Source organism: Bubalus kerabau, chromosome 18 (assembly GCF_029407905.1).
Source record: "Bubalus kerabau isolate K-KA32 ecotype Philippines breed swamp buffalo chromosome 18, PCC_UOA_SB_1v2, whole genome shotgun sequence".
Classification (NCBI taxonomy): domain Eukaryota; kingdom Metazoa; phylum Chordata; class Mammalia; order Artiodactyla; family Bovidae; genus Bubalus; species Bubalus kerabau.
Genome location: NC_073641.1, coordinates 50,868,717 through 50,892,723, shown reverse-complemented (window position 1 = coordinate 50,892,723; position 24,007 = coordinate 50,868,717). Strand labels below are relative to the sequence as shown.

The window sequence follows — 24,007 nt, the reverse complement described above, 5'->3', positions numbered from 1 at the left end:
TACGTCTTTTAGTCTGGAAGCTGGGGGAAAAATATCATTCAAGAAGATTGAAAAAATTAATTCTGCATTAAGGATATGTCAATATTGCCCTCTGACTCACTCCAAAAGCATACCATTTTCACTAATTGGAAAGCACAGAGATCTTTGGTATTGTTTACAATAAACTCGGCAGGGAATGTGACTTCCTAGTGTAGACCCAACAAAGTGCTCCATTTATGAATAAATCATGTTTGGATCTTGAGAAAAGAGACATCAGTTAATGGTAGTTGGCTTCCCTGAATCTCAGAAACTCTGGATAATTAACAGTCAGTACTTCTTTTCCTTTCTATTCAATCATTCATTGACAGAAAAACAGACTTTGTTACAAATATGTAATATGTAATGGATTTCTGGAAACTTTACATAATTACATTGCTGTATCTTAATGGAATACTCAGCATTAGTACTGTCATTACTAGCATTTCAAAGTCACTGTGGGAGGTAAGCATATTTTCCATTAAAAGATTATTTCAGTATGAAATCTGTCTGAACTATTATTGCCCATAAACCTGAATAGCACAAATGTCATACAAAAATAAGAAAACGTTTCATTCTTTCAGATATTATTTTAGTGAGTTAAAAACAAAATGAAATGACTGCATTGCTGGTGTTTGGGGATATTTAGCAGCAAGATGGTCATGTTTTAAATTTTCTTACATGGTAAATGTTTAGGTGATCTGTAAATGACGATCATTTTTAATGTGAAGGGTTTTTCACATATCACAAAATAGCAAGACTGATTGGAAAAATAATTCTTATGTAAATCATATGGATTTGGTTACTCAATAGTGATTATAACGACTTTGTGTTCTTACCTGCATTCAGTGTAATTCTGTACCAAAATATTTAGTCCCTGGAGAATGCTTTCTTCCTAGGGGGGAAAAAAAGAGCTAGAGACAAGGTAGTTGTAAAAACTGGTTTATTTTTTAAAAATAAATACAAAAATATAAATATAAAACATTAGCAGATAGAATTTGATGAAATGAAATTGCACAAACGTTTGTATACCAGGTTGCATATCACATCTACTAACACCACATGTACATGTTTCTGTTTTTGTTTTTTAATTTAATATACAGAACAGGATATACTTTAAAATTTTTCTTCACCTTTTTAAAAGTTTCATTTGCAAGGGCAGGGCATGTACCTAACAGAAGCGGCTTGTCTGTGAGGTTGTTTAAGGGACGACTATCCTGTTCATGATTCTGAAATTATCTTTTATTTCCTAAGATGAACGACACTAAATTTCCATAGCTTTGGCTCTTGGAAGTGATTAAATAAAATGTCGTATATATTCCATGAGACATCCTACAGGGAAGAATTAATGTAATTACTGAACAAATTAAAAAGGAAATGGGGAAAGAAAATTGTGCTGAGTGGCAGGAAAATTCTCCTGGAATATCAAACATTGTGAAGTGGAGACGGTGTGGGTCAAGTTAACTTCCTCTTGCCGGAGCAGAACAGACATCCTTGGTTAAGCGTCTTTGTCGCTTTCCCCGCCGCCGTACATCTCCGCCAGCTTGTTAAACCGAGGGCCCCATTCTCGGAGGTAATCGTAGTTTTGGTCTCCATCAGTGGTACCTGATTCCAAGGAACTCAGAGACTCGGCGATGGAGTCGTTCCCTTCGTAGGCGTAGGTAGCGAGCGAGTCGTAGGGAGGCGCCGTGGGATCCAGGTCGTGTTCCTTGAGCCTTTCATTGATGAAATCCCGGACGTCCGCGTTATCCGGGGCCGTCGGAGTCCTCCGGGGGATAAATAAGGTTTCTGGAATAATATCTCGCCGCAGCTTTTTTTCCTCAATAGCGGCCGGATTCCTCAAGGTGCCGATATCAAAGGCCTGAGTGTCCTCCTCTCCGCCACCTTCATCATTATAGCTCACGATGTTGTCTCTGATGTCTTCTTTAGATAAGATCAGAGGCTCTTTTTTCCGCTGTCTCTTCAGAGCTGCGAACAGTACTACTATAACTTCAGAAAAGAAAAAAGAAAAAAAAAAAGATGCGTTAGACATCAGTCTGAAACACTCTATAAATAACAAGGGGAGGTACTATACACCAGTTTAAGTTATTTAGGCTTTTCTGAACAGGTTAGAATTTAGGATTAATTTTGCACTTCCTTAATTTTTGTTGCAGGGTTGGAGGGGGTGATGGTGAGAGGAGAGGGGAATGTTGAAGGATTTACTAGGATGGTCAAAGTTTAAGAACCGTGATTCTGAATTATTTTTAAAGCAATGTGTAAGAGTTTTTGAAATATTGTGACTTGCCTATTTTTCTGAGAACTGTTTAAAGATAGTTCCTGATGGTAGATATCATTTATATTTTGCATTAAATAGTGACATAAGATATTGTATAAAAAAGACCCAAATCAAATTCAGTTTCAAATAAAACAACTGAGAAGGGCAAACATACGCCCATAGTTTTACATTTGTATGCAATATTAAAAAGGCAGCTTTCTTCACAAGATATAAAGTATTCATATCTGTTAAATAGCTTTGATGATGGATTTACATACTTTTTTTTTTCTTTTGCTGTTCCTGGAGCACCTTAAGTACTGGAGGGGGAAAGACCACATTATTTAGACATTATTGGCTTAGAAATTTACCAGATTTTCCATGGAAATATATATGACTCATGAGATTAAAGGAAATGCTGGGTCACATGATGGCAAAGAGTGAATTCAAATTACTACACTGAATTAATTACAAAAATAACATATGAATCTCAACTCACCTGCTTGCTCAGTCTCTCAGTCCTGTCCAAACTTTTCGGCCCCAAGGACTGCAGCACCCCAGGCCTCCCTTTCCATCACCAACTCCCAGAGTTAACTCAAATTCATGTCCATTGAGTTGGTGATGCCATCCTACCATCTCATCCTCTGTCATCCCCTTCTCCTTCTGCCTTCAGTCTTTCCCAGCATCAGGGTCTTTTCAAATGAGTCAGCTCTTCGCATCAGGTGGCCAAAGTATTGGAGTTTCAACTTCAGAATCAGTCCTTCCAATGAATAGTCAGGACTGATTTCCTTTAGGATGGACTAGTTGGAATTCCTTGCAGTGCAAGGGACTGTCAAGAATCTTCTCCAGCACCACAGTTCAAAAGCATCAATTCTTCGATGCTCAGGTTTCTTTATAGACCAGCTCTCACATCTGTACAAGACTACTGGAAAAACCATAACCTTGACCTTTGTTGGCAAAGTAATATCTCTGCTTTTTAATATGCTGTCTAGGTTGGTCACAACATTTCTTGCAAGGAGCAAGCGTCTTTTAATTTCATGGCTTGCAGTCACCATCTGCAGTGATTTTGGAGCCCCCCCAAATAAAATCTCTCACTGTTTCCATTGCTTCCCCATCTATTTGCCATGAAGTGATGGGACCAGATGCCATGATCTTAGTTTTCTGAATGTTGAGCTTCAATCTAACTTTTTCCACTCTCCTCTTTCACTTTCATCAAGAGGCTCTTTAGTTCTTCTTCACTTTCTGCCATAAGGGTGGTGTCATCTGCATATGTGAGGTTATCAATATTTCTCCTGGCAATCTTAATTCAAGCTTGTACTTCATCCAGCCCAGAGTTTCTCATGATGTACTCTGCATATAAGATAATCAGGGTGACAATATACAGCTTTGACATACTCCTTTCCCGATTTGGAAACAGTCCATTGTTCCATGTCCAGTTTTAACTGTTGCTTCCTGACTTGCATACAGATTTCTCAGGAGGCAGGTCAGGTGGTCTGGTATTCCCATCTCTTTCAGAATTTTCCAGTTTGTTGTGATCCACACAGTCAAAGGCTTTGGCATAGCCAATAAAGTAGAAGTAGATGTTTTCTTGGAACTCTCTTGCTTTTTTGATCCAACGTATGTTGGCAATTTGATCTCTGGTTCCTCTGACTTTTCTAAATCCAGCTTCAAAATCTGGAAGTTCATGGTTCATGTTCTATTGAAGCCTGGCTTGGAGAATTTTGAGCAATAGTTTGCTAGAGTGTGAGATGAATGCAATTGTGTGGTAGTTTGAGCATTCTCTAGCATTGCCTTTCTTTCAGATTGGAATAAAAACTGACCTTTTCCAGTCCTGTGGCCACTGCTGAGTTTTCCAAATTTGCTGGCATATTGAGTGCAGCACTTTCACAGCATCATCTTTCAGGATTTGAAATAGCTCAACTGGAATTCCATCACCTCCACTAGCTTTGTTTTAGTGATGTTTCCTAAGGCCTACTTGATTTCACATTCCAGGATGTCTGGCTCTAGGTGAGTGACCACACCACTGTGATTATCTGGATTGTGAAGATCTTTTTTCCATAGTTTTTCTGTGTATTCTTGCCACCTTTTCTTAATATCTTCTTCTTCTGTTAGGTCCATACCATTTCTGTCCTTTATTGTGCCCATCTTCACATGAAATGTTCCCTTGGTATCTCTAGTTTTCTTGAAGAGATCTCTAGTCTTTCCCATTCTATTGTTTCCTCTATTTCTTTGCATTGATCACCTAAAAAGGCTTTCTTATTTCTCTTTCCTGTTCTTTGGACCTCTGCATTCAAATGGGTATATCTTTCCTTTTCTCCCTTGCCTTTTGCTTGGAGGTCTCAGACAAACCTTGTGCGCACCATGACCCAGAGACCCAGAGACCTCACAAAGACTGAGACAGACCTGTGTTTGAGTGTCTCCCGAGGAGGTATGGGTCAGCAGTGGACTGCTGCAGGGGCAGGGGCTTTAGTTGCAGCATAACTGGCTATGGCATAAGCCCTCTTGAAGGAGGTCACCATTAACCCCACCATAGAACCACCAGAACTTATACAGGACTTGGGAGACAGAGTCTTGGAGGGCACAAACAGAACCTTGTGCACACCAGGACACAGGACAAAGGAGCAGTGACCCCACAAGAGACTGACCCAGACTTGCCCTTGAGTGTCCAGGAGTCTCTGGCAGAGGTGTGGGTTGGTGGTGGCCTGCTGCAGGGTTGGGGGCACTGAATGTAGCAGTGTCTACATGGGACCCTTTGACGGAGGTCACCATTATCTTCATTACCTCCACCATAGTTTGGCTGGAGGTAAATAACAGGGAGGGAACACAGCTCCACCCATCAATAGAAAATGAATCTCAACTAGATATATCTTAATAATAAGTATAGATCCACAAGTAGAAATGTGTATCACTCACACAGGATATTTCCCTACTCCTGTGGGAAGGTATCAATAATAATATATTTATTACTTTAGTAATCATAATAATGGTAAGAGCATAAAAGGAGAAAGTTAAAATCAATTTCCTGCTGGTTGTGTTAGTTTCCCAACCTCATCAGTATTCCCAAACATTTTGATCATAATCCTTTAAAAATTATGATTTGGAGAAACAGATGTCAATTCAATTAAATGAAGAAAGGAAAGGAAAAGATCTTACCAGGTACATATATAAATATATATATATATTCTTAACCTCATTAGAACAACATTAAAAGGATATTGGATTTATTACAGGTCTAGAAAGAATGCTCAAACTACCGCACATCTCATCTCATACTCTAGGAAAGAAATGTTCAAAATTCTCCAAGCCAGGCTTCAACAATACATGAACTGTGAACTTCCAGATGTTCAAGCTGATTTTAGAAAAGGCAGAGGAACCAGAGATCAAATTACCAACATCCGCTGGATCACGGAAAAAGCAAGAGAGTTCCAGAAAAACATCTATTTCTGCTTTATTGACTATGCCAAAGCCTTTGACTGTGTGGATCACAATAAACTGTGGAAAATTCTGAAAGAGATGGGAATACCAGACTACCTGACCTGTCTCTTGAGAAACCTATATGCAGGTCAGGAAGCAACAGTTAGAACTGGACATGGAACAACAGACTGGTTCCAAATAGGAAAAGGAGCACGTCAAGGCTGTATATTGTCACCCTGCTTATTTAACTTATATGCAGAGTACATCATGAGAAATGCTGGGCTGGAAGAAGCACAAGCTGGAATCAAGATTGCTGAGAGAAATATCAGTAATCTCAGATATGCAGATGATACCACCCTTACGGCAGACAGTGAAGAGGAACTCAAAAGCCTCTTGATGAAAGTGAAAGAGGAGAGTGAAAAAGTTGGCTTAAAGCTCAACATTCAGGAAATGAAGATCATGGCATCCAGTCCCATCACTTCATGGGAAATAGATGGGGAAACAGTGGAAACAGTGTCAGATTTGTTTTTTTGGGCTCCAAAATCACAGCAGATGGTGATTGCAGCCATGACATTAAAAGACGCTTACTCCTTGGAAGGAAAGTTATGACCAACCTAGATAGCATATTCAAAAGCAGGGACATTACTTTGCCAACAAAGGTCCGTCTAGTCAAGGCTATGGTTTTTCCAGTGGTCATGTATGGATGTGAGAGTTGGACTGTGAAGAAAGCTGAGCACCGAGGAATTGATGCTTTTGAACTGAGGTGTTGGAGAAGACTCTTGAGAGTCCCTTGGACTGCAGGGAGATCCAACCAGTCCATTCTGAAGGAGAGCAGCCCTGGGATTTCTTTGGAAGGAATGATGCTAAAGCTGAAACTCCAGTACTTTGGCCACCTCATGTGAAGAGTTGACTTATTGGAAAAGACTCTGATGCTTGGAGGGATTGGGGGCAGGAGGAGAAGGGGACGACAGAGGATGAAATGGCTAGATGGCATCACCGACTCAATGAACATGAGTTGGCTTGAACTCCGGGTGTTGGTGATGGACAGGGAGGCCTGGTGTGCTGCAATACATGTGTCGCAAAGAGTCAGACATGACTGAGTGACTGAATTGAACTGAACTGAACTGAGACTTAATGAAGTGAAGTGAAGTAAAAGTCGTTCAGTTATGTCCTACTCTTTGCAAATATACAGTCCATAGTATTCTCTAGGCCAGAATACTAGAGTGGGTAGACTTTCCTTTCTCCAGGGGATCTTCCCAACACAGGAATTGAAGCAGGATCTCCTGCATTGCAGGTGGATTCTTTACCAACTGAGCTATCAGGGACTTAATATGTCACCTACAAATTCATATCTTAAAGCCTAAATATATTCCCAATGTGATGGTACATAGAGGTGCAGTCTTTGGGAGGGAGGTAAGTCATGAAGGTAGAATACTCATGAGTGAGTGTGATTAGTGTTCTTATAAAAAGAGATACAAGGACTTCCCCGGTGGTTTAGTGAATGGGAATCTGCCTGCCAATGCAAGGGACATGAATTCAGTTCCTGGTCTGGGAGGATTCCACATACCATGGAGCAATTAGGCGTGTGTACCACAGCTAATGAACCTGGTCTCCCTAGAGCCTATGCTCTGCAACGAGAAGCCACCGCAATGCAAAGCCCAAACACCACAGCTAGAGAGCAGCCTCCACTTCTGCAACTAGAGAAAGTCTCCGTGCAGCAATGAGGGAAGACCCAGTACAATCAAAAATAAGATAAATAAATGAAGTAATTTTAAAAATAAATAAATGAAATTTTAAAACTTAAAAGAACAAATGAGGCACGAGAGAGATGGTTCTGTCTTCCACGTGAGGATATAAGATGAGACAGCCATTCATGAAAGAGGAAGCATGCCCTCACCAAACATAAAATCTTGGACTAGATCTTGAACTTCCCTGTCTCCAGACTGCGAAATTTCTGTGGTTCAAGCTACCAGTCTAAGGCATTCTGGTGTAGCAGCCTGAACGAAGGCAATTATATTATTATGTAAAGTAGCATTAAGTTACATTTTTCTCTTTTATTAACTTAGAACTGTAAGACTTCTAGCCCTCAAGCTGGTCTACGAGAGCAAACAAGGGGCTTTTTTAAATGCAACAAAAAAGAAAGTTTTAATCCACTGACAACTGTTCTTGACCTTCAAAGTGATTAAAAAATAAATAGGCCACCACCAAGAGAAAGAAACTGTTTATTCTACAAGTTTTTGAGGAAATATGACCTTTTATTTTGGCTAAATTCATAATTTGTGCCCACATATATACTTGCGATCTAATGATTTAAAACCTCAGACAGCTTGTTATCAACTAAATGATCTTATGCAATAAAAAAGTTCCTAATAATGAGGATAATTAAACTTACTAAGACTGGCTTCAAAATCCCAGTTCATTTCACTGGTTCTTAAAATGTCAGGTACAATGTTTTGTGATTAGGGTTACAGGAATACTCACAATAGTTTTAAGATAATGCAATAGAGAGTAAGCAATCTGATTTTTAATTCAAAAGCAGTTATAAAGCAATTTGCTCTGGGTTATAGAATCAACTATTGTTGTTTTAGGGACAAGTGAACCAGATAAAGGGTTTTGTTAACATTAAACAGTAAAGAGGTGTCATAGTGAGGCCTTCATCCAGCTATAATGAGAAAAAAAGTAGAAATATACTTTACTGAAAAACTATGTACACAATGACAACAGTGAGTTGCCTGGCCTTGGCTTAGCCACTCAGAAATCTTGCAAAATGTTTTAAATATCTCCAACTTTCAGTTTCATTATTTAAGAAAGACAGGTCATGACTCTCTGATCAGATGTATTTTAATATAAACAACAGTCCTGGTTAATTGATATCTAACTTACGTTCACGGCGGGGGACGGGGCGGGGGTGGCGGGGGGGGGGGGGGGCCGGGGGGGGGGGTGGACGGGGGTTTGTTTGGGGGGAAATATTTTAATAGACGGGCTTCCCTGGTGGCTCAGCAGCGAAGAATCTGCCTGCAGCGCGAGAGACAGGGGTTCGACCCCTGGGTTGGGAAGATCCCCTGGAGAAGGAAATGGCAGCCCACTTCAGTATTCTTGCATGGGAAATTCCATGGGCAGAGGAGCCTGGCGGGCTACATTCCATAGGGTCACAAAGAGTCAGACACAACTGAGACCATACCACTTTTACTTTCTTCACTACAAAAGCTTTAGAGGTGTTCCATCTTGGTTATTTCCCCCAACCAAGGGGAACTTCAGTTCAGATCAGTCGCTCAGTCGTGTCCGACTCTTCGCGACCCCATGAATCGCAGCACGCCAGGCCTCCCCGTCCATCACCGGACTTAGCAACTAAACAACAACAGCAATTTTGATAGAAACATTTCTTACAGACACAGTGAAGTAAGCCATCTAGGAAATAAACACACTTTCCCTACCCTTTCTTACCCAGCAGAATGATGATGCAGAGGAGAATGGCGATCAGAGCCCCTGTGCTGAGCCCGGCAGGCAGGAGCAGGGCCTCGGCGCTGCAGGACTGCATGTTGCCTTGGCTGTCGCAGGCACACACTCGGATGGTGAGTGTTCCCGTGCTGCTCTGAATCGGGTAATCGTTGTCCGAAATCACCACGGGCAAGAGATAAGTGCTTATTTCATGTCTATTGAATCCATTTTTTCTGGTTAAAATTCTGGCAGTATTATCTAAAATAAATTTTAACGTATTAAAATTAGCTGGGGACAATGGATTTGTCTCATCCCGATCACCATGGTTTAACACATAAATATGATAAAAAGGTGTCTTTTTAAAACACAAAATTGTTATCAAATGTATACACGGCATTTGGATATAGATAAAATAAATAAGCTAGTTCGAGGAGTCAAGGCAATATACATAAAATAAATAAGATAGTTTGAGGAATCTAATAGCATGATTACTTATTAAACTTTTAACTAATTCTCACACGTGTTCAAAATGGTGGATTTTTATAAGCGGATTATTTATCAAGACTATAAAGATCGTAGCATATGATTTTTCAGAGTTTTCAAAAACATAACATATTATGCATACCAAAGAAAAAATCATAATAAATGGTTTTTGTTTACAAATATATGTGTCCACACACAAAGCACACATTAATCTTAATATTCATGAAGAAAAATATTAGGTAGTAGTACTTTTAGAATCAATATAAAACAGTCAAACACTTTCAAAAGTCCCAATATAAGAAGAACAGTGAGCTAATTACTTATTTTTTTAAACTTAGATTTCCACCCATTAAAATTAACTTAGTGCATAATTTAAATAGCTGGTGGAAGACACTAATGTAAGAGTACCTGACAGACATACTGAAAGAAGTAGGGACTTAATCTAGCCCCTACTACCTAGTACATTGCTACTGATATGTCCTATATCTGATAACTTATCCAGTATCCTCAAATCTGGGTTGTGAGTTAATAATATTTCTTTAGCTTTATATAACAAATACTGAAAAATAAATATACATGGATGATAATTTCACACTTCGTCCAATGTGCTGGGTCTTGTTTAGCCACCCCACAGGGCTGTTTAAGATGCCAGTGTAGGTAAGGGAATGTTCAGCAATTGCTAAATCAAAGAAGCAGGTTAGCAAAACTGTAAAAGAAGAGGGGTGAAAATATTTTTCCAATATACTGGTTGAACATAAAGTAATCATTTCCAAAATTTTAGCAAGAAGTTAAATCTTACTACATCAGTAGATTACTACATAAGCTAGGAAAGTAGACTAGCAAAACTGATGGGCACAAGCAAATTTAATAAATCAACTGTAACCCTAAAAATTTTGCAATTTTGACTTCTCTTCCAATAGTGTTAGGATACAGCTCTTCCTTTCACAAACCTACACTAAAATAAATCATTTATATGCATGTGAGTATTTTTATAATCTTCTTGCTTAGACTTTTTTAACTTTTCAAAAATTTCAAAATCTTAATTTTACCTACAATAGCTTTGATATGTTAAAGAGTCAACAGAAGTTTTACAATCCACCTGCAATGAGGGAGACCTGGCTTTGATCCCTGGATTAGGAAGGTCCCCTGGAGAAGGCAAAGGCTACACACTCCAGTATCCTGGCCTGGAGAATTCCATGGACTGTACAGTCCATGGGCGTCACAAAGAGTCAAACACGACTGAGTGACTTCCAGTTTAACCATTCTATACAAATCATTTTATTAAGTATTCAGAAAAATCATCATATAATAAAGCCTTTGACCTGTAAATTAGTGGAAAGTGAGGGATTCTTAAGCATGGGATACCAAGTGTAGTATCACAGAGGCAGGAAATGTATTTTTAAAACGATGAAAAATTAAAAGATTTTTAAGATGAGGCTATAGATAAATGCAAGGGTATTTTTTCAAGAAGATCAACTTTAAGGTCATGTCTGTCATTGGAATTTCTTTCAAAATTCACCCATTAATAGAAAGTCGTGAATTTATGCAAGATTAGATCAAATATTCCATCAGACTTTACTGGTATTCTAGTTATGTTCAGGTTTGTATTCATATGGCTTCAGCCTTAGGATCAGGAACTATACCTAATATAGGAAAATGGTACTATTTATCAAAAATTAATTAAGATTAGCCTTAAATTGTTTCCCCAGTAACTGTGAAATGCCGTGATAAGACAGTACTATTTTAAGTCTCTATTCCTTTTTAAAATTGAGAAGTGGCTTGTTGAGATCCAGGGCTCAGTTTAACAAGAATATAATACAAGTTAAAATACAATTAGAAAGAGGTTCAATATTGTCAACTCAGTACAAAGAATGCCACGTCTAAATACTATGTATAAGTTACCAGATTCAGCAAATTAAAATTATGGGTGTTGTTTTTCTGATATTCAGATGTAATTGGGCATTTTGCATTTTATCTACCAATTCTATGTTAATTTTTCCAATCACAATTATTTTAGGAGTCCAAAGGAGTAGAATGGCTTCCCTGATGACTTAGGCAGTAAAGAATCTGGCTGCAATGCAGGAGACCCAGGTTCCCTTCCTGGGTCAGGAAGATCCCTTGGAGAAGGGAATAGGAACCGACTTCAGTATTCTTGCCTGGGGAATCCCATGGACAGAGGAGCCTGGCAGACAAAGTAGTCCATGGGGTCTCAAAGAGTCAAACACGACTGAGTGACTAACACACACAGAGGGATAGAAAACATAGACATTTCAAAAGCTCAGATTTAGTAAACAGATGTTACCAACTGATGCAATCCCTTCAACTGATTTGTGCAAAAATCCTATGATTTTAAAAATGAGTAGTTGCTCAGTGTAAAACTATCCATTATCCTAAACTGCTTTCAGACATTCTGAAAGCCAACCAGATGTACTATAGCAACCTCGCTCTGCCAGTATACATACATGGAAAGTATTGTACATATGCCAATGTAGTTATTAGATTTCTTGCAAGAATATATAATTATATCTATAGCAGGTCTAAAACAAGCATACCTGTTTTGTTTCTGCTTTTTTTTTAAAAAAAAAGAATTTAATAAATATGTTTAGTATTTTTGATCACATATAAAATTCATATGTTACATAGGAAAATAGTGTATTTCGTCTTTGCCAACTGTTTTTGCTCTCAGTTCCCTCACAGGCTAATATGGCTGCTTTTTTCTTTTCTTTTCTTTGTCTCTTCTAGGCCTTTTGACTATGGTGAATCTGTTGTTGCTAAATCTCATTGAAGTTTCCACAAGAGTCTCACCAAGACATTCATTTCCCTGTGTGGCTTACTATTTTGTTATAGGAACTGATTATTTCTGGCCTTTCTGAAGTTTGCAAGATCCAATGTTTTCATTAATAACCATATACTGTCTTCTTTCATGTATTTTATTATTTAAAATTCAACAATGTAAACTCTGTTACGTAAGAAATTACCAAAATATCTTATTAAAAATCTAATGAAAACAAACCTTTGCAAACAGATCTATAAATTAATATATTATGTATATGTAGCTGTTAACTTGGAGAAAATTTCTTGTTAAGTCACCTTAAATCATAATGAACCATTACAAAATTTACCTTCGTTGTCTTGTACTGTGAAGTTTGGATTGACAGCAGCTAAACTGAAGAAAAATTTCTGTCCGCCTAAAGGATCATCTTTGTCTACTGCACTTATAGTCTGTATTAGCTGCAGAAGAGAAAAAAATGTACATTTATCAAGCTTCCACGGCTAGAATCTTCTTTATAATATTTAATTTTTAGTATCCAATTTGTCCAACATTTTTTAAAGACATTTTTCTTTAAAAACATTTTTCTTCCTTATAAGCATGCACCTTTATTTCAGTTATTCTATACTTTTATTACACAACAGCAACACTCTCACTCTCTCGATTTTGTTTCTGTCTCTTTTTTCTCACTGTCAATTTCTCCTAAATACTATCCATTTTTTAATTAAAATAATGAGCAATAACATAGTATTCTTTATAGTTTTAAGAATTTAGATATAACATTTGAGATAAATAGGTATTTCATATATGTTTAAACATTTATCTAGAGGAGTTATTTAATGTAGGAAAATTTAGAAAGTTATAATTATAGCTTCCTTCTTCATCAAAAATAAAGTGAAAACTATTCAAAGAATGTGGAAATTTTATAGAATCATTATGCATAACTTTATAAAGGAAAGAAAAACATTATATATTTTAGAGTAATCATTCATTTGCACTCTCAATAGAATTATATATTTTTTAATTCAACATATACATACTATGGAGAATGGTTATTTTATAAGGGTTAGCTCTGATTTATTTTAGGATAAGAGAATATCAGAGACTAGTAACAAAGAAAATATAACACCTTATACAATGATCATATCACTACTTTGAACATATTGTATAATAATTAATATTATACATATATAACAGCTATATATTGTTGCATATATATCAATTTTTCTTCAACTTATATGTATAATAACATTTTATGTGTTTTTGCATGTTTTTCAAGAAGGCTTCAAAGTTGTTAAATATGTCAATGCCTATATAAATGGTCAAATTTATTCTTAAAGGAATATACTTTTTACTGCATTAACTTAATTTAATATTACATGGATATTTGATGGAAATGTTTGTTACTGGTGTTTTGTTGATTAAAAAGGGACTCAATCTCTGGGAGTTGGTGGATGGACAGGAAAGCCTGGTGTGCTGCAGTCCATGGGGTCTCAAAGAGTCGGACATGACTGAGTGAACTGAAATGAAGTTTAAAACTAAAATAATTATAAAAATAAATTATTTTAACTATTCCATATTAAATTATTTTTTCTCTTATACTGTTCTATAAAAATAAAAATGGAAGTATTCCCTAATTATTTACTTCAAAGTGATGCAAGAAATATAACTGGACCAAACAAAGAGAAATATTTATCATTTAGAAATAAGTAGCAGAAAAATGGCAACCCACTCCAGTACTCTTGCCTGGAAAATCCCATGGACGGAGGGGCCTGGTGGGCTGCAGTCCATGGGGTTGCTGGAAGTCGGACACGACTGAGCGACTTCACTTTCACTTTTCACTTTCATGCATTGGAGAGGGAAATGGCAACCCACTCCAGTGTTCTTGCCTGGAGAATCCCAGGGATGGGGGAGCCTGGTGGGCTGCCGTCTATGGGGTTGCAGAGAGTCAGACACGACTGAAGCTACTTAGCAGCAGCAGCAGCAGAAAAATAAAACTTGAAATAATTCAAAATATTTCTTTAAAAATATAACATCATTTTATGATTTTTTAGTGGTAATTTAAGATTAAATAAAGCAAGAATTTATGGCTAATGACTTATCCATTTAATAAAAAACAAAAGATGGTACATATATAAAGCAGTTAATACAATCCTTCAGAGTTTGCTCAAACTAATGTTATTGAGTCAATGATATTAAATATTATTAAAATATATTTTATTTACTAAAAGAGTAAGGCATGCCTGAGAGAAAATGGAAGAAAGAGAAATAGCCAGTCCTCTCTTCTGCCCTTTCCCAAGGTCCTCTGACTGTGAAATGGAAAAATTAGGAGTCTGGTTGCCTCATTCAATAATTGTTGTTGTCCAGTCACTAAGTTGTGTCTGACTCTGCGAACTCATGCACTGCAGCACACCAGACCTCTCTGTCTCTCACTATCTCCTGGAGTTTGCCCAAGTTCATGGCCATTGAATCTGTGATGCTATCCAACCATCTCATCCTCTGCTGCCCTCTTCTCCTTTTGCCTTTAATTGTTCAAGCATAAGAAGGGACTATTCATACATGTAAATTACATCCTTTTTCCAGGGGGAAAGTCTTCTACCCTTTAGACGGAGAATAGACAAGAAAAGAGTGTGGTGCGTGCTAAATCACTTCTGTTGTGTCTGACTCTGTGCAGCCCTTTGGACTGTAGCCTGCCAGGTTCCTCTGCCCTTGGGATTCTTCAGGCAAGAATAATGAAGTGGGTTGCCATTTCTTTCTCCCAGGGAATCTTCCCTACCCAGAGATCAGGGACTGAACCCGTGTCTCTTATGTTTCCTTCATTGACAGGTTGGTTCTTTAGCACTAGCACCATCTGGGAAGCCCCAAGAAAGGAGGAGGGGTGGCACTTAGCTTTATTTCTGTTTCATTGGGGCGTCCCAGGTGACGCGGGTGATAAAGAATCCACTTGCCAATGCAAGAGATGTGGATTTGAACCCTGTTTAGGAAAGATCCCCTGGAGTAGGAAGTGGTAACCCACTCCAGTATTCTTACCTGGAAAATTCCATGAACAGAGGAGCCTGGAGGCTACAGTCCATGAGACCGCAAAGAGTCAGACATGACTGAGCAACTTAGCACACAAAACATACTCTCACTATGTCCACACCCCCAAATGAATGGAATTATGTTCCATATTGATTAAATGCTGCTCTTAAAGAGCACATAATTTAGAGAAGTTCTGGGTGGACTGAACTACTATATAAATAACTAAAGCAAATCCAGAAGTCCCCCAAAGCTCCTACTTCCCTGGAAGGAGGGAAGACAGACTTAACAAATTAATTTCAAGAAAGGTTCAGTAAGGAAAGACTTTATCAAATAACTATTTTGATTTTGCCTGCTAGGATGATGTAACCTAGAATTCCATCAGTGAGTTTAGTTCAAGCAAACATGTTTCTGCCTATGAGACCAAAATGACATCTAACAAGCTGGTTTTATTAAAAGTAACTAATATGGGAGGGGTTTGCACATGCAGCCAATTAGACAAAAATTAATAATCATATTCTTCCTGTCAGGTTTGTCAAAATATACGACTTTTTAAAATTAACATCATCTTTGATTTGATTATTTTCCCTCAATATACCAATTTGTTTTTAAAAGTTCAAAGAATATAAAATTACTGAGCTAGATATAGGTTCAAAAAAAGAAAAAAGGCATAAGGAAAATAAACAAACACAATCCCTTATTTTGTGTATTTTGAATACATTTGGGAGTGAATATTTATAATGACTCAAATGCTCTGAAAAGATAGCTCTTGAAAATCAAATAGAATAACCATAGAGGGAGCAATGTATGCAGCAGTTTCAAAGTGGGTAATTCATCTCCTACAGAAAAGGCTTCAACTTATATCATGCTGAGCCTGCCAAGCACAGAACTATTTGGAATGGTATTTTTAGGGCGCACTGTTTCATGAAGAAGTAGGTCGGAAGTAGCTAAGTCCTTTAAATATTCCAAATTAAACATTTCCATAACATTTTCAACTAAAAAAAAAGAATCCAATTGCAGCAATTTTACCATTTCAGACAATAGACAGGCTATTGAATTCCTGTTAGAATCTTCCGAAGGAAGAATTTATTTCACAATATAATTTGCATAAAAATGTAACAATGACATTGATGTTTATAAAGAGCATCAAACGAAGTCTAAACACAATACAGTTTCGTAATGGCTTCTTTTTCTTTAATAAAACACGTTTGATTTCCAATTATTATTTATAACATGCAGCTCCCTTCTGTGAAAACGGCACTCAAACCAATTAAGAGCATTTCTTTCAACCATACAGGCTGGCGCTTTTCAAACAACAGAATGAGCCCACTGAGGAAAAGATTCGAAGAGTTATAAACAAAGCTGGTATAGGAAGAATGTTCTAAAGGATGAAAACCAAGTCATTAAGGACTTTATGTGTTGCTGTAATGATGAAACACAAGTCTAAGCCTTAGGAGCGAGTTCTTTTGCCCTGCTTCAAAATTGTATTTGCATATGTTGGAATAGTGATGGAATGTTTTGATGATCTCAGGTATTTGTGTTTTCCCCAACTTTCATTTCCTGTCTTGCAAGCAGTTATAAATATTTATCTAATGACACATCAGCATTTCTTTCCCCTTTTGTTTATACATTTGTCTTTGTTTTTGAAAGTTAAAAAGTTATTTCCTCTTACACCTTAAGTTTTGCAGCTACTATTTCATATCTGCCTGCAATGCAGGAGACTCAGGTTCGATTCCTGGGTCAGGAAGATCCCCTGGAGACAGGAATGGCTATTCACTCCAGTATTCTTGCCTGGAGAATTCAATGGATAGATAAGCCTGGAGGGCTGCAGTCCATGGTGTCTCAAAGAGTAGGACACAACTGAGTGACTAATACTCACTAACTAACTTGGCTTTGCTATTTGTTTGTTCTAATTATATTTCTGGGACTTTCAATGAATGATTTTATCTCTGCTCATTCTTCTAAAGATTAGGAAAAGAAAAATATTTGAAGTGCCCGTTAAAAATCTTCCTATGCTTTTAAATCCTATGGGTGCTTACCTGTCCTGGTCTGGCATTTTCACAGACAAAAGTGTCATAGAACACAGCAAATTGTGGGGCATTGTCATTAACATCCAAAATTCTCACAAAAACAGCCACTCGAGTCATCTCTTTGGGATTGTCTGAAAAAGGAGAGGAAAAGTTTGTTTAGGAAGATACATTTGTACACCAGATTTATTTTATATAAGCATCTTGTAGATATTAAGTGCTCATGTTCAAATAAGCATCTACTTAATTCTATTATTGTAATGAACAAATGCAATAAAGAAAATTACTAGAGAGCCTAATTAAGTAGTCATGAATTCAGCTATTATTGGGCTCAAGAGTACTATTAATATTTTGAAAAATCTTTTTAAAAGCACGATCCAGTGTAATTGATTTCATGTAATATTTGTGTCTTCACTCTCCAAATGTACAATATAAGAACAAATATTTATTAAATCTTTATTATAGATCATTAGATTTCTTAATTTATACCTTTTTTTTTTTGGATAAAGAGTAGTATTAGATAAATCAGTAATTCGCCTGAGGTCATCTTCTATGTGGTAGTTGTTAATTACAACCTACCCTTCTGACTACATTTATCACTAAAATATATTTCAACAACTACAGTCAACTATCCTTTTGGAAATTTTACTATATACCTACTATCAAATTGAATGGAAATTTATAACAAAACACAAGATTTTAAATGTTTCATTAATAAAATTGTTAATTGTACCATTTCATCAATATAAGCTCAAATTTGTATAACAATATTAGTTCAATAGTTACATGTAGTATAATAATCCTTATTTTTTTTGCCAAAATCAAGATCATCAAAGTTTTCACATAAAAACATGCATTTTTTGTAAATTTTAAAATGTAATTTTAAAACATGTCTGTTTAGCTTATCCTTGGGTAACAAACTCATATTAATCATAACTGTATTTTCCCCTCTAAGGATTTTTCCAGGAACTTGCACTGATATCCTGAGTGTTTGGGCATCTTAAATTAAGATTATAGTCATCAGCCTTCATGATCTCAAAATCTGTCTCTGGATATAGTCCAAGTTCTTTGTGAACTCTGGCAAAATCAAACTCAAGATCAATATAAAATAAGAAAGGAGTAATTAGCTAAAAAATAAAGCAAAGCAAACAAAAAGTAGGTGAGCTGGGGGATAGTAACCATCTTATTAAATGGCCTCTATCTACATGGGTTATGAATAATGATTTTCCCTTTGTGAAATTTATTTGAATTTCTAATTTTATCTAAATAGTTTTCAGATACAAGGGTTAAAACAATCTTCTCAGGTACAAACACGGAGTACCTCACGACACAAAATAATTTATTTCTCCTTCCTTTTCTTCATATAATTATAATGTAACTAAAATAATGAAATCAGCAGTTTCAAAAAGTAACATCTCAAACTAATTGTTTGGCAGGGAGGCAGACAGTATTCTAAATCCATTTGAAATGGATTTACCTTTCTTTCCTCTTTTCAAGAGAAGATTTAAAACACTTCCCTTCTTTAACACTATTGTTCAGTCCTCCTTCAACCTTCTTAACCCCAAAATATTCAGCTCTCAGGTTCTAATTTCATATTTGCCCATCTACTGCTACATGTTTTCACTTCTTAGTATGTCAGGTGGTTATTAGAGTTTAGACTCTGGAGTCAGGCTTGATTCCCAGGTTCACCATTCATTCAGTGTTTAACTTTGTCCAGTTTACACTCTTTCTCTAATGCCTCAGTTTACTCAACATGAATCAAAATAGAACTTCTGATCTTATGAAGTTATTTGAATAACTAGGTGAGTGAATACAAGAAAATTTCTTATCAAAGTATCAGTTTGTTGGTAAACACTCAACACTAATACACGTTGTTATCAGGGGCTTCCTTGACAGCTCAGTTGGTAAAGAATCTGCCTGCTATGCAAGACACCCCGGGTTGATTCCGGGGTTGGGAAGATCCCCTAGAGAAGGGAACAGCTACAGATTCCAGTATTCTGGCCTGGAGAATTCCATGGATTGTATAGTCCATGGGGTTGCAAAGAGTTGGACACGACTGAGTGACTTTCACTCTCAATACACATTGACTAATGTTATTAAGATTGTCTTCATTATCACTGTCATATGCTCTTAATTTCCTTACATTGTTTAAAAGCTTAATCTATCTTTCTCCATACAAAGCATCTACACAATAAAAATACTTCAACTAGTTTTCTTACAGTTCCTGTGGGTCTCAGGAGGAGTACTTTTGGGGGAAAATGGAGAGAAGAGAAAAAAGAGAAAAATGCTATTTTTTCCACTATTTTTCTACCTCTCTTATTCCTAAACCATTTGCTAATACCCAGAGGCATAGTGATTCACCTATAAATGAATCCTCAACTACCCAGAGTTACTTGTTGCTATGGGGAAGAGTGGGGAGGTATGATTCATATTTTCTAGAATGTGCTCTTTAACCTACTTTTTATAGTTAGTGGACATAAGCAAAATGTTTTCTTTCAATACAAAGTCTTGACATAAAAATAACTCTTTTGTTGGTAGCAATTCACTTTCTAACTGTGCCACAGAAGCCAAGAAAGACAGAAAAGTTTCACATCTAAAAAAACTGCACTGTCAGTCCCTTCCCTAACACAATACAGATTCTCCAGCCTCTTTACACATAACTCAAGGCTCTTCAAATCAAAAGCTAAATCCACAGGGATAAACATGCTTTGTAAAGCATCAGGCCTGGAGTCATCTATTCAAAAAAAAAAAAAAAAAAAAACAGTGCTTACACTAATCTTTTTACTGGCAGATGTGGCAGCTTATGTATAAATAAAAATATAAAGCCTTCCCAGGAAGCATCATACTGAATAGGAGCTGGCTTATTTTTACCACCTGAGCCTCTCGGCCGTCCGGCAAACTCTAGTGTACCGAGAACTTGTGAGCAATCTAGGATCTTAAAATCTATGTCCTAAGGTAAAACCATGCCACATAGTCACAGGCTTTTCTATACCTCCAGGAAGAAGAAAATATAAATCGCCATCTAGAAATCCCAGGCTTTAGAAAGAAGTACCTTTTGTACCTCCTTAGGGCAAGAGTTTCCACTAATAAGGAAGCAGGTATGGAAAATGGAGCCCTTAGTCAGAAACTTTGCTCTGCTGTTCTCAGAATGTATTGCAATGCTTATAGTTTAATTCTCAGATATGGTTATAGGAACTCATTGATTTCTACAACCCTGTGTTTTACAATCCCTGATGGTGACCTTAGTTTTAGATTTTATATTCTCCACATGGCATTTAATTTTTTTCCCCAAGAAGAATAAATTACTCCATAGTATAATGCACTAAATGACTGCCTAGAATAGAACTTGCCATATGATATGATACACTGCTAAGGAATGTAGAATTAAACTGTTAGAGGCAGGATCTGGAAAAACATTGATAAGATGTACATTTTTAGGTCATTCTGCACTGTTCTGGATGAATGGCACACTTACCAGTGTTCAAAATCTAGCAAAAACCATGTCCTATATGCTGTTTTCCCTCTCACCCTCATTCCATTTAATAATCGGAACAGTGTGATGGGCCCCTCACTGTGTGTGGTTTGGCAGGTAGGCATTTCCAGCAGTTACTACATAGACTGGTTTTATTTAAGGGCAGAAAGTAGGTTTAGTTCTTAAAACGAAGAACATAATTGACTTAGCTTTTTACAGAATTGTAATTATTTCAACTAGCTTTAGAAGTTAAATTTCTCAAAGTATCTGAAACGGAAAATGCAATTCCTAGCTCATTAGGCTTGAATAAGGGGCTTGACTAGAGCAGAGAGCACAAACAATCGTGATTTTGGAATAATGAGACTGGATCCTGTCAGGCATATTTAACATTGTGATATGGATACAGATACAGAAATAAAATCTTTCCTTAAGAAAACCTCAAAAATTCTTCAGTTCACTCTGAGAGGTACAGCCATTTATATTTCATTATGGAAAAACTGGATCGTTTGGATGGTAGAATTCATCTATATTTCAGAGCCAGATGTAAGAAAAAAATTAAGTCTAGTACTTTCTCTTGCGGCATTAAGTTCATTGCTGAAAATCAGCCTACCCCAGATCCATCCTTCTGGAGCTTGATATTTCAAATCCAGTGCCCTGCCTTCCAAATCTTGGGATGATTACTTCAAATAACTTGACCTTGATATGTATTTGTGGATTCAGCTTACTTTTTCAGATCTGAAATGTATGGTCTTTTTTTTTAAACCCCATGATTTAGTCCCTCATTAATGCTTCTATGTAAGACAGAGTTGCTGTATTCCATGCACATATCATAATACAGGAATCAGAAACCATGAACACGTTTGCATGTGTGGACAGGGCTTGCTTCAGGGGCAAGTGCAATGGAGCAGGGCCTCACATTCAGAAGGCCCCACTTTTATTTAATGCTCTGCTGTTGCCATCTTAAATTTCTTCATCATATTTTAACATGAGGCCTGAGATTTTCATTTTACAGTGAGCTCTAAAGATTAAGTATCCCAGTCCTGTATATGGGTAAGAACATTTGCAATTGGAGACAAATAAGACTTTGAATGGGCCTCCTAGGTGGTGCTAGAGTTAAGAACCTGTCTGCCAGTGCAAGGAACACAAGAGATGCACGGGCTCTGTTCCTGTGCTGTCAGGATCCCCTGGAGAAGAGCATAGCAACCCACTCCAGTATTCTTGCCTGGAGCGTCCCATGGACAGAGGAGCCTGGTGGGCAACAGTCCATAAGGTCACAGAGAGCTGGACACAGCTGCAGTGACTTAGCATGCACGCATGACTTTGAATGCTGGCTCTGTCTGATACTAGTTGGGTGAACTTTTATAAATTAAGTATAGAATTAAGTATTAGATCTAAAAACAGAATGACTAGTTGCAAATCCCAGTTTTATTACTTCTGGCATTGTGACTTTGGATAAGTTACTAAAATCCCTGGAGTCTTACTTCATACTTTGTTAAATAAGGTCAATACAAATATTAGGAAGAAAAAACTGATTTAAATTTCTTAGAATACCTGTTTAGAGTGCTTAATGTTAGCTATTATTATGGATACCTTTGTTTCTTCACCTGTTAAAAAGAAGTAATCATATCTATCTCTGTGTTTAATGTTAAAAAATGGACTTCCAGCATTTCAGCATAAATTTTAATTCATTGTGTCCATGTGATGAATTTAATGCATTTCCCTTTCTCCCAAAGAGAATATCTTTAGTTTCTAATTCTAGATCATTTTTATTAGTTAATACTAAATGTAGATCTGTGGATGCCCACAGTTATTTCTCAGTATATATAGAAACTATTAAAAAAAATTATAGGTGTTAAGGAGCCTTTCAAACCTTAGATTAAAATTACAATTCATTTGTGCAATGAGATGGAATTATTCTTAATATAAAATAAAACCTAAAATTATGCTAAATATGATACACATAAAATTCATCTTACTGATTTCAGCAGCTATAACAGTAAGATTGTGCCACTGAGATAGTTCACGGTCAAGTGGCTTTGATGTATAAAGGGATCCATTTCCAGAATGTATGTTAAAGATCCTGTCAAGGTCAGTGTGGCGATCCAAGGAAAATCTGAACATAGAAGGCAGAGAAAAATACATGGCAGTATTATTGATGGCTTGCAAGAGAAAATGGTGAAATGCAGAGACACACATATAGTGATATTTAATAATTTTAGGAAAGTGCAAAGTACTGATCCAGAATGCAGACTGTGTCATGGATTTATCATACACACATACATACATACACACACAGACACACATACATACACTTACACACATTGACCCTCTACAATCTCCCCAAAACCTCTTCCTAAGGCTGAATTGACTTTTACTGTGCATTTAAATGTTGGTGTTCTCAATGTTTTATGTTATTAAGTCATTATGTATTGCATATTTAACTGGCCCTGATGTATTTTTTCCACAAAGCTTAGAATGACAAGTTTTACCCTACCAATTGAATTTACCTAATGATTGTTAATCCTATTAGAGAATTATTACATGGGTCAAATACAAAAGATCATTCCCAGAAGCAAAGTTTTGGAGTAAGAATATTGGAGATGTTAGTTTCCTCAGAGTAGTAGGTCATCAATTTATGACAGTGTTCCAAAGTTTCAAAGTTTCAATATAACACCTGGTTTGCCTCAGTTTCTTACCTACATGTGTCACTATAAAATGTATACATTTTAACCAGAAATATTTTGAGTAAAAATATTTGGGATAGGAGATTCTAGATATTTTATCAAATAAAATCTTAGTGTATGTATTTAAAAGACAACTATTCTGCAAATTGATTAAAGGCATAGTGTTGAGTGTTATTCCAAAGCCTAACAACAGGTTTATCCATTAGGATGATGTAGTTGGTATAAATCCCATTATTTTGGAGATTGTCAATCAAGGTTTAAAAGAGTAACTCTCATTGGTGGTTCCTGCCACTTCACACTCCTCGTGGTTTATGAATATCTTGAAATTCTGGAGGTAGCAAGCATAATCCCCCAAGTTATCTTTAATGTTCCCTATTAAAACATTTTAAAAATAAAGCAAGATAGACATGACAAAACTAGGAGTAATATGTTATG

The 24,007-nt window shown here is 36.7% G+C and overlaps 1 protein-coding gene across 1 annotated transcript in view; it reads right to left on the bottom strand.

Annotated features, from left to right (window-relative positions):
- Positions 1-1,003: 1,003 nt before the first annotated feature.
- CDH10 (cadherin 10) overlaps positions 1,004-24,007 on the bottom strand; it is a 192,795-nt gene continuing 169,791 nt past the window's right edge. The window contains exons 8-12 of the mRNA XM_055554902.1: positions 22,865-23,001; positions 17,429-17,550; positions 12,724-12,832; positions 9,125-9,376; positions 1,004-2,004 (exon numbers count right to left, since the gene is read on the bottom strand). Coding sequence (XP_055410877.1) covers positions 1,514-2,004; positions 9,125-9,376; positions 12,724-12,832; positions 17,429-17,550; positions 22,865-23,001 — 1,111 coding nt within the window. The 3' untranslated portion in view covers positions 1,004-1,513. The remainder of the gene's footprint in view (positions 2,005-9,124; positions 9,377-12,723; positions 12,833-17,428; positions 17,551-22,864; positions 23,002-24,007) is intronic.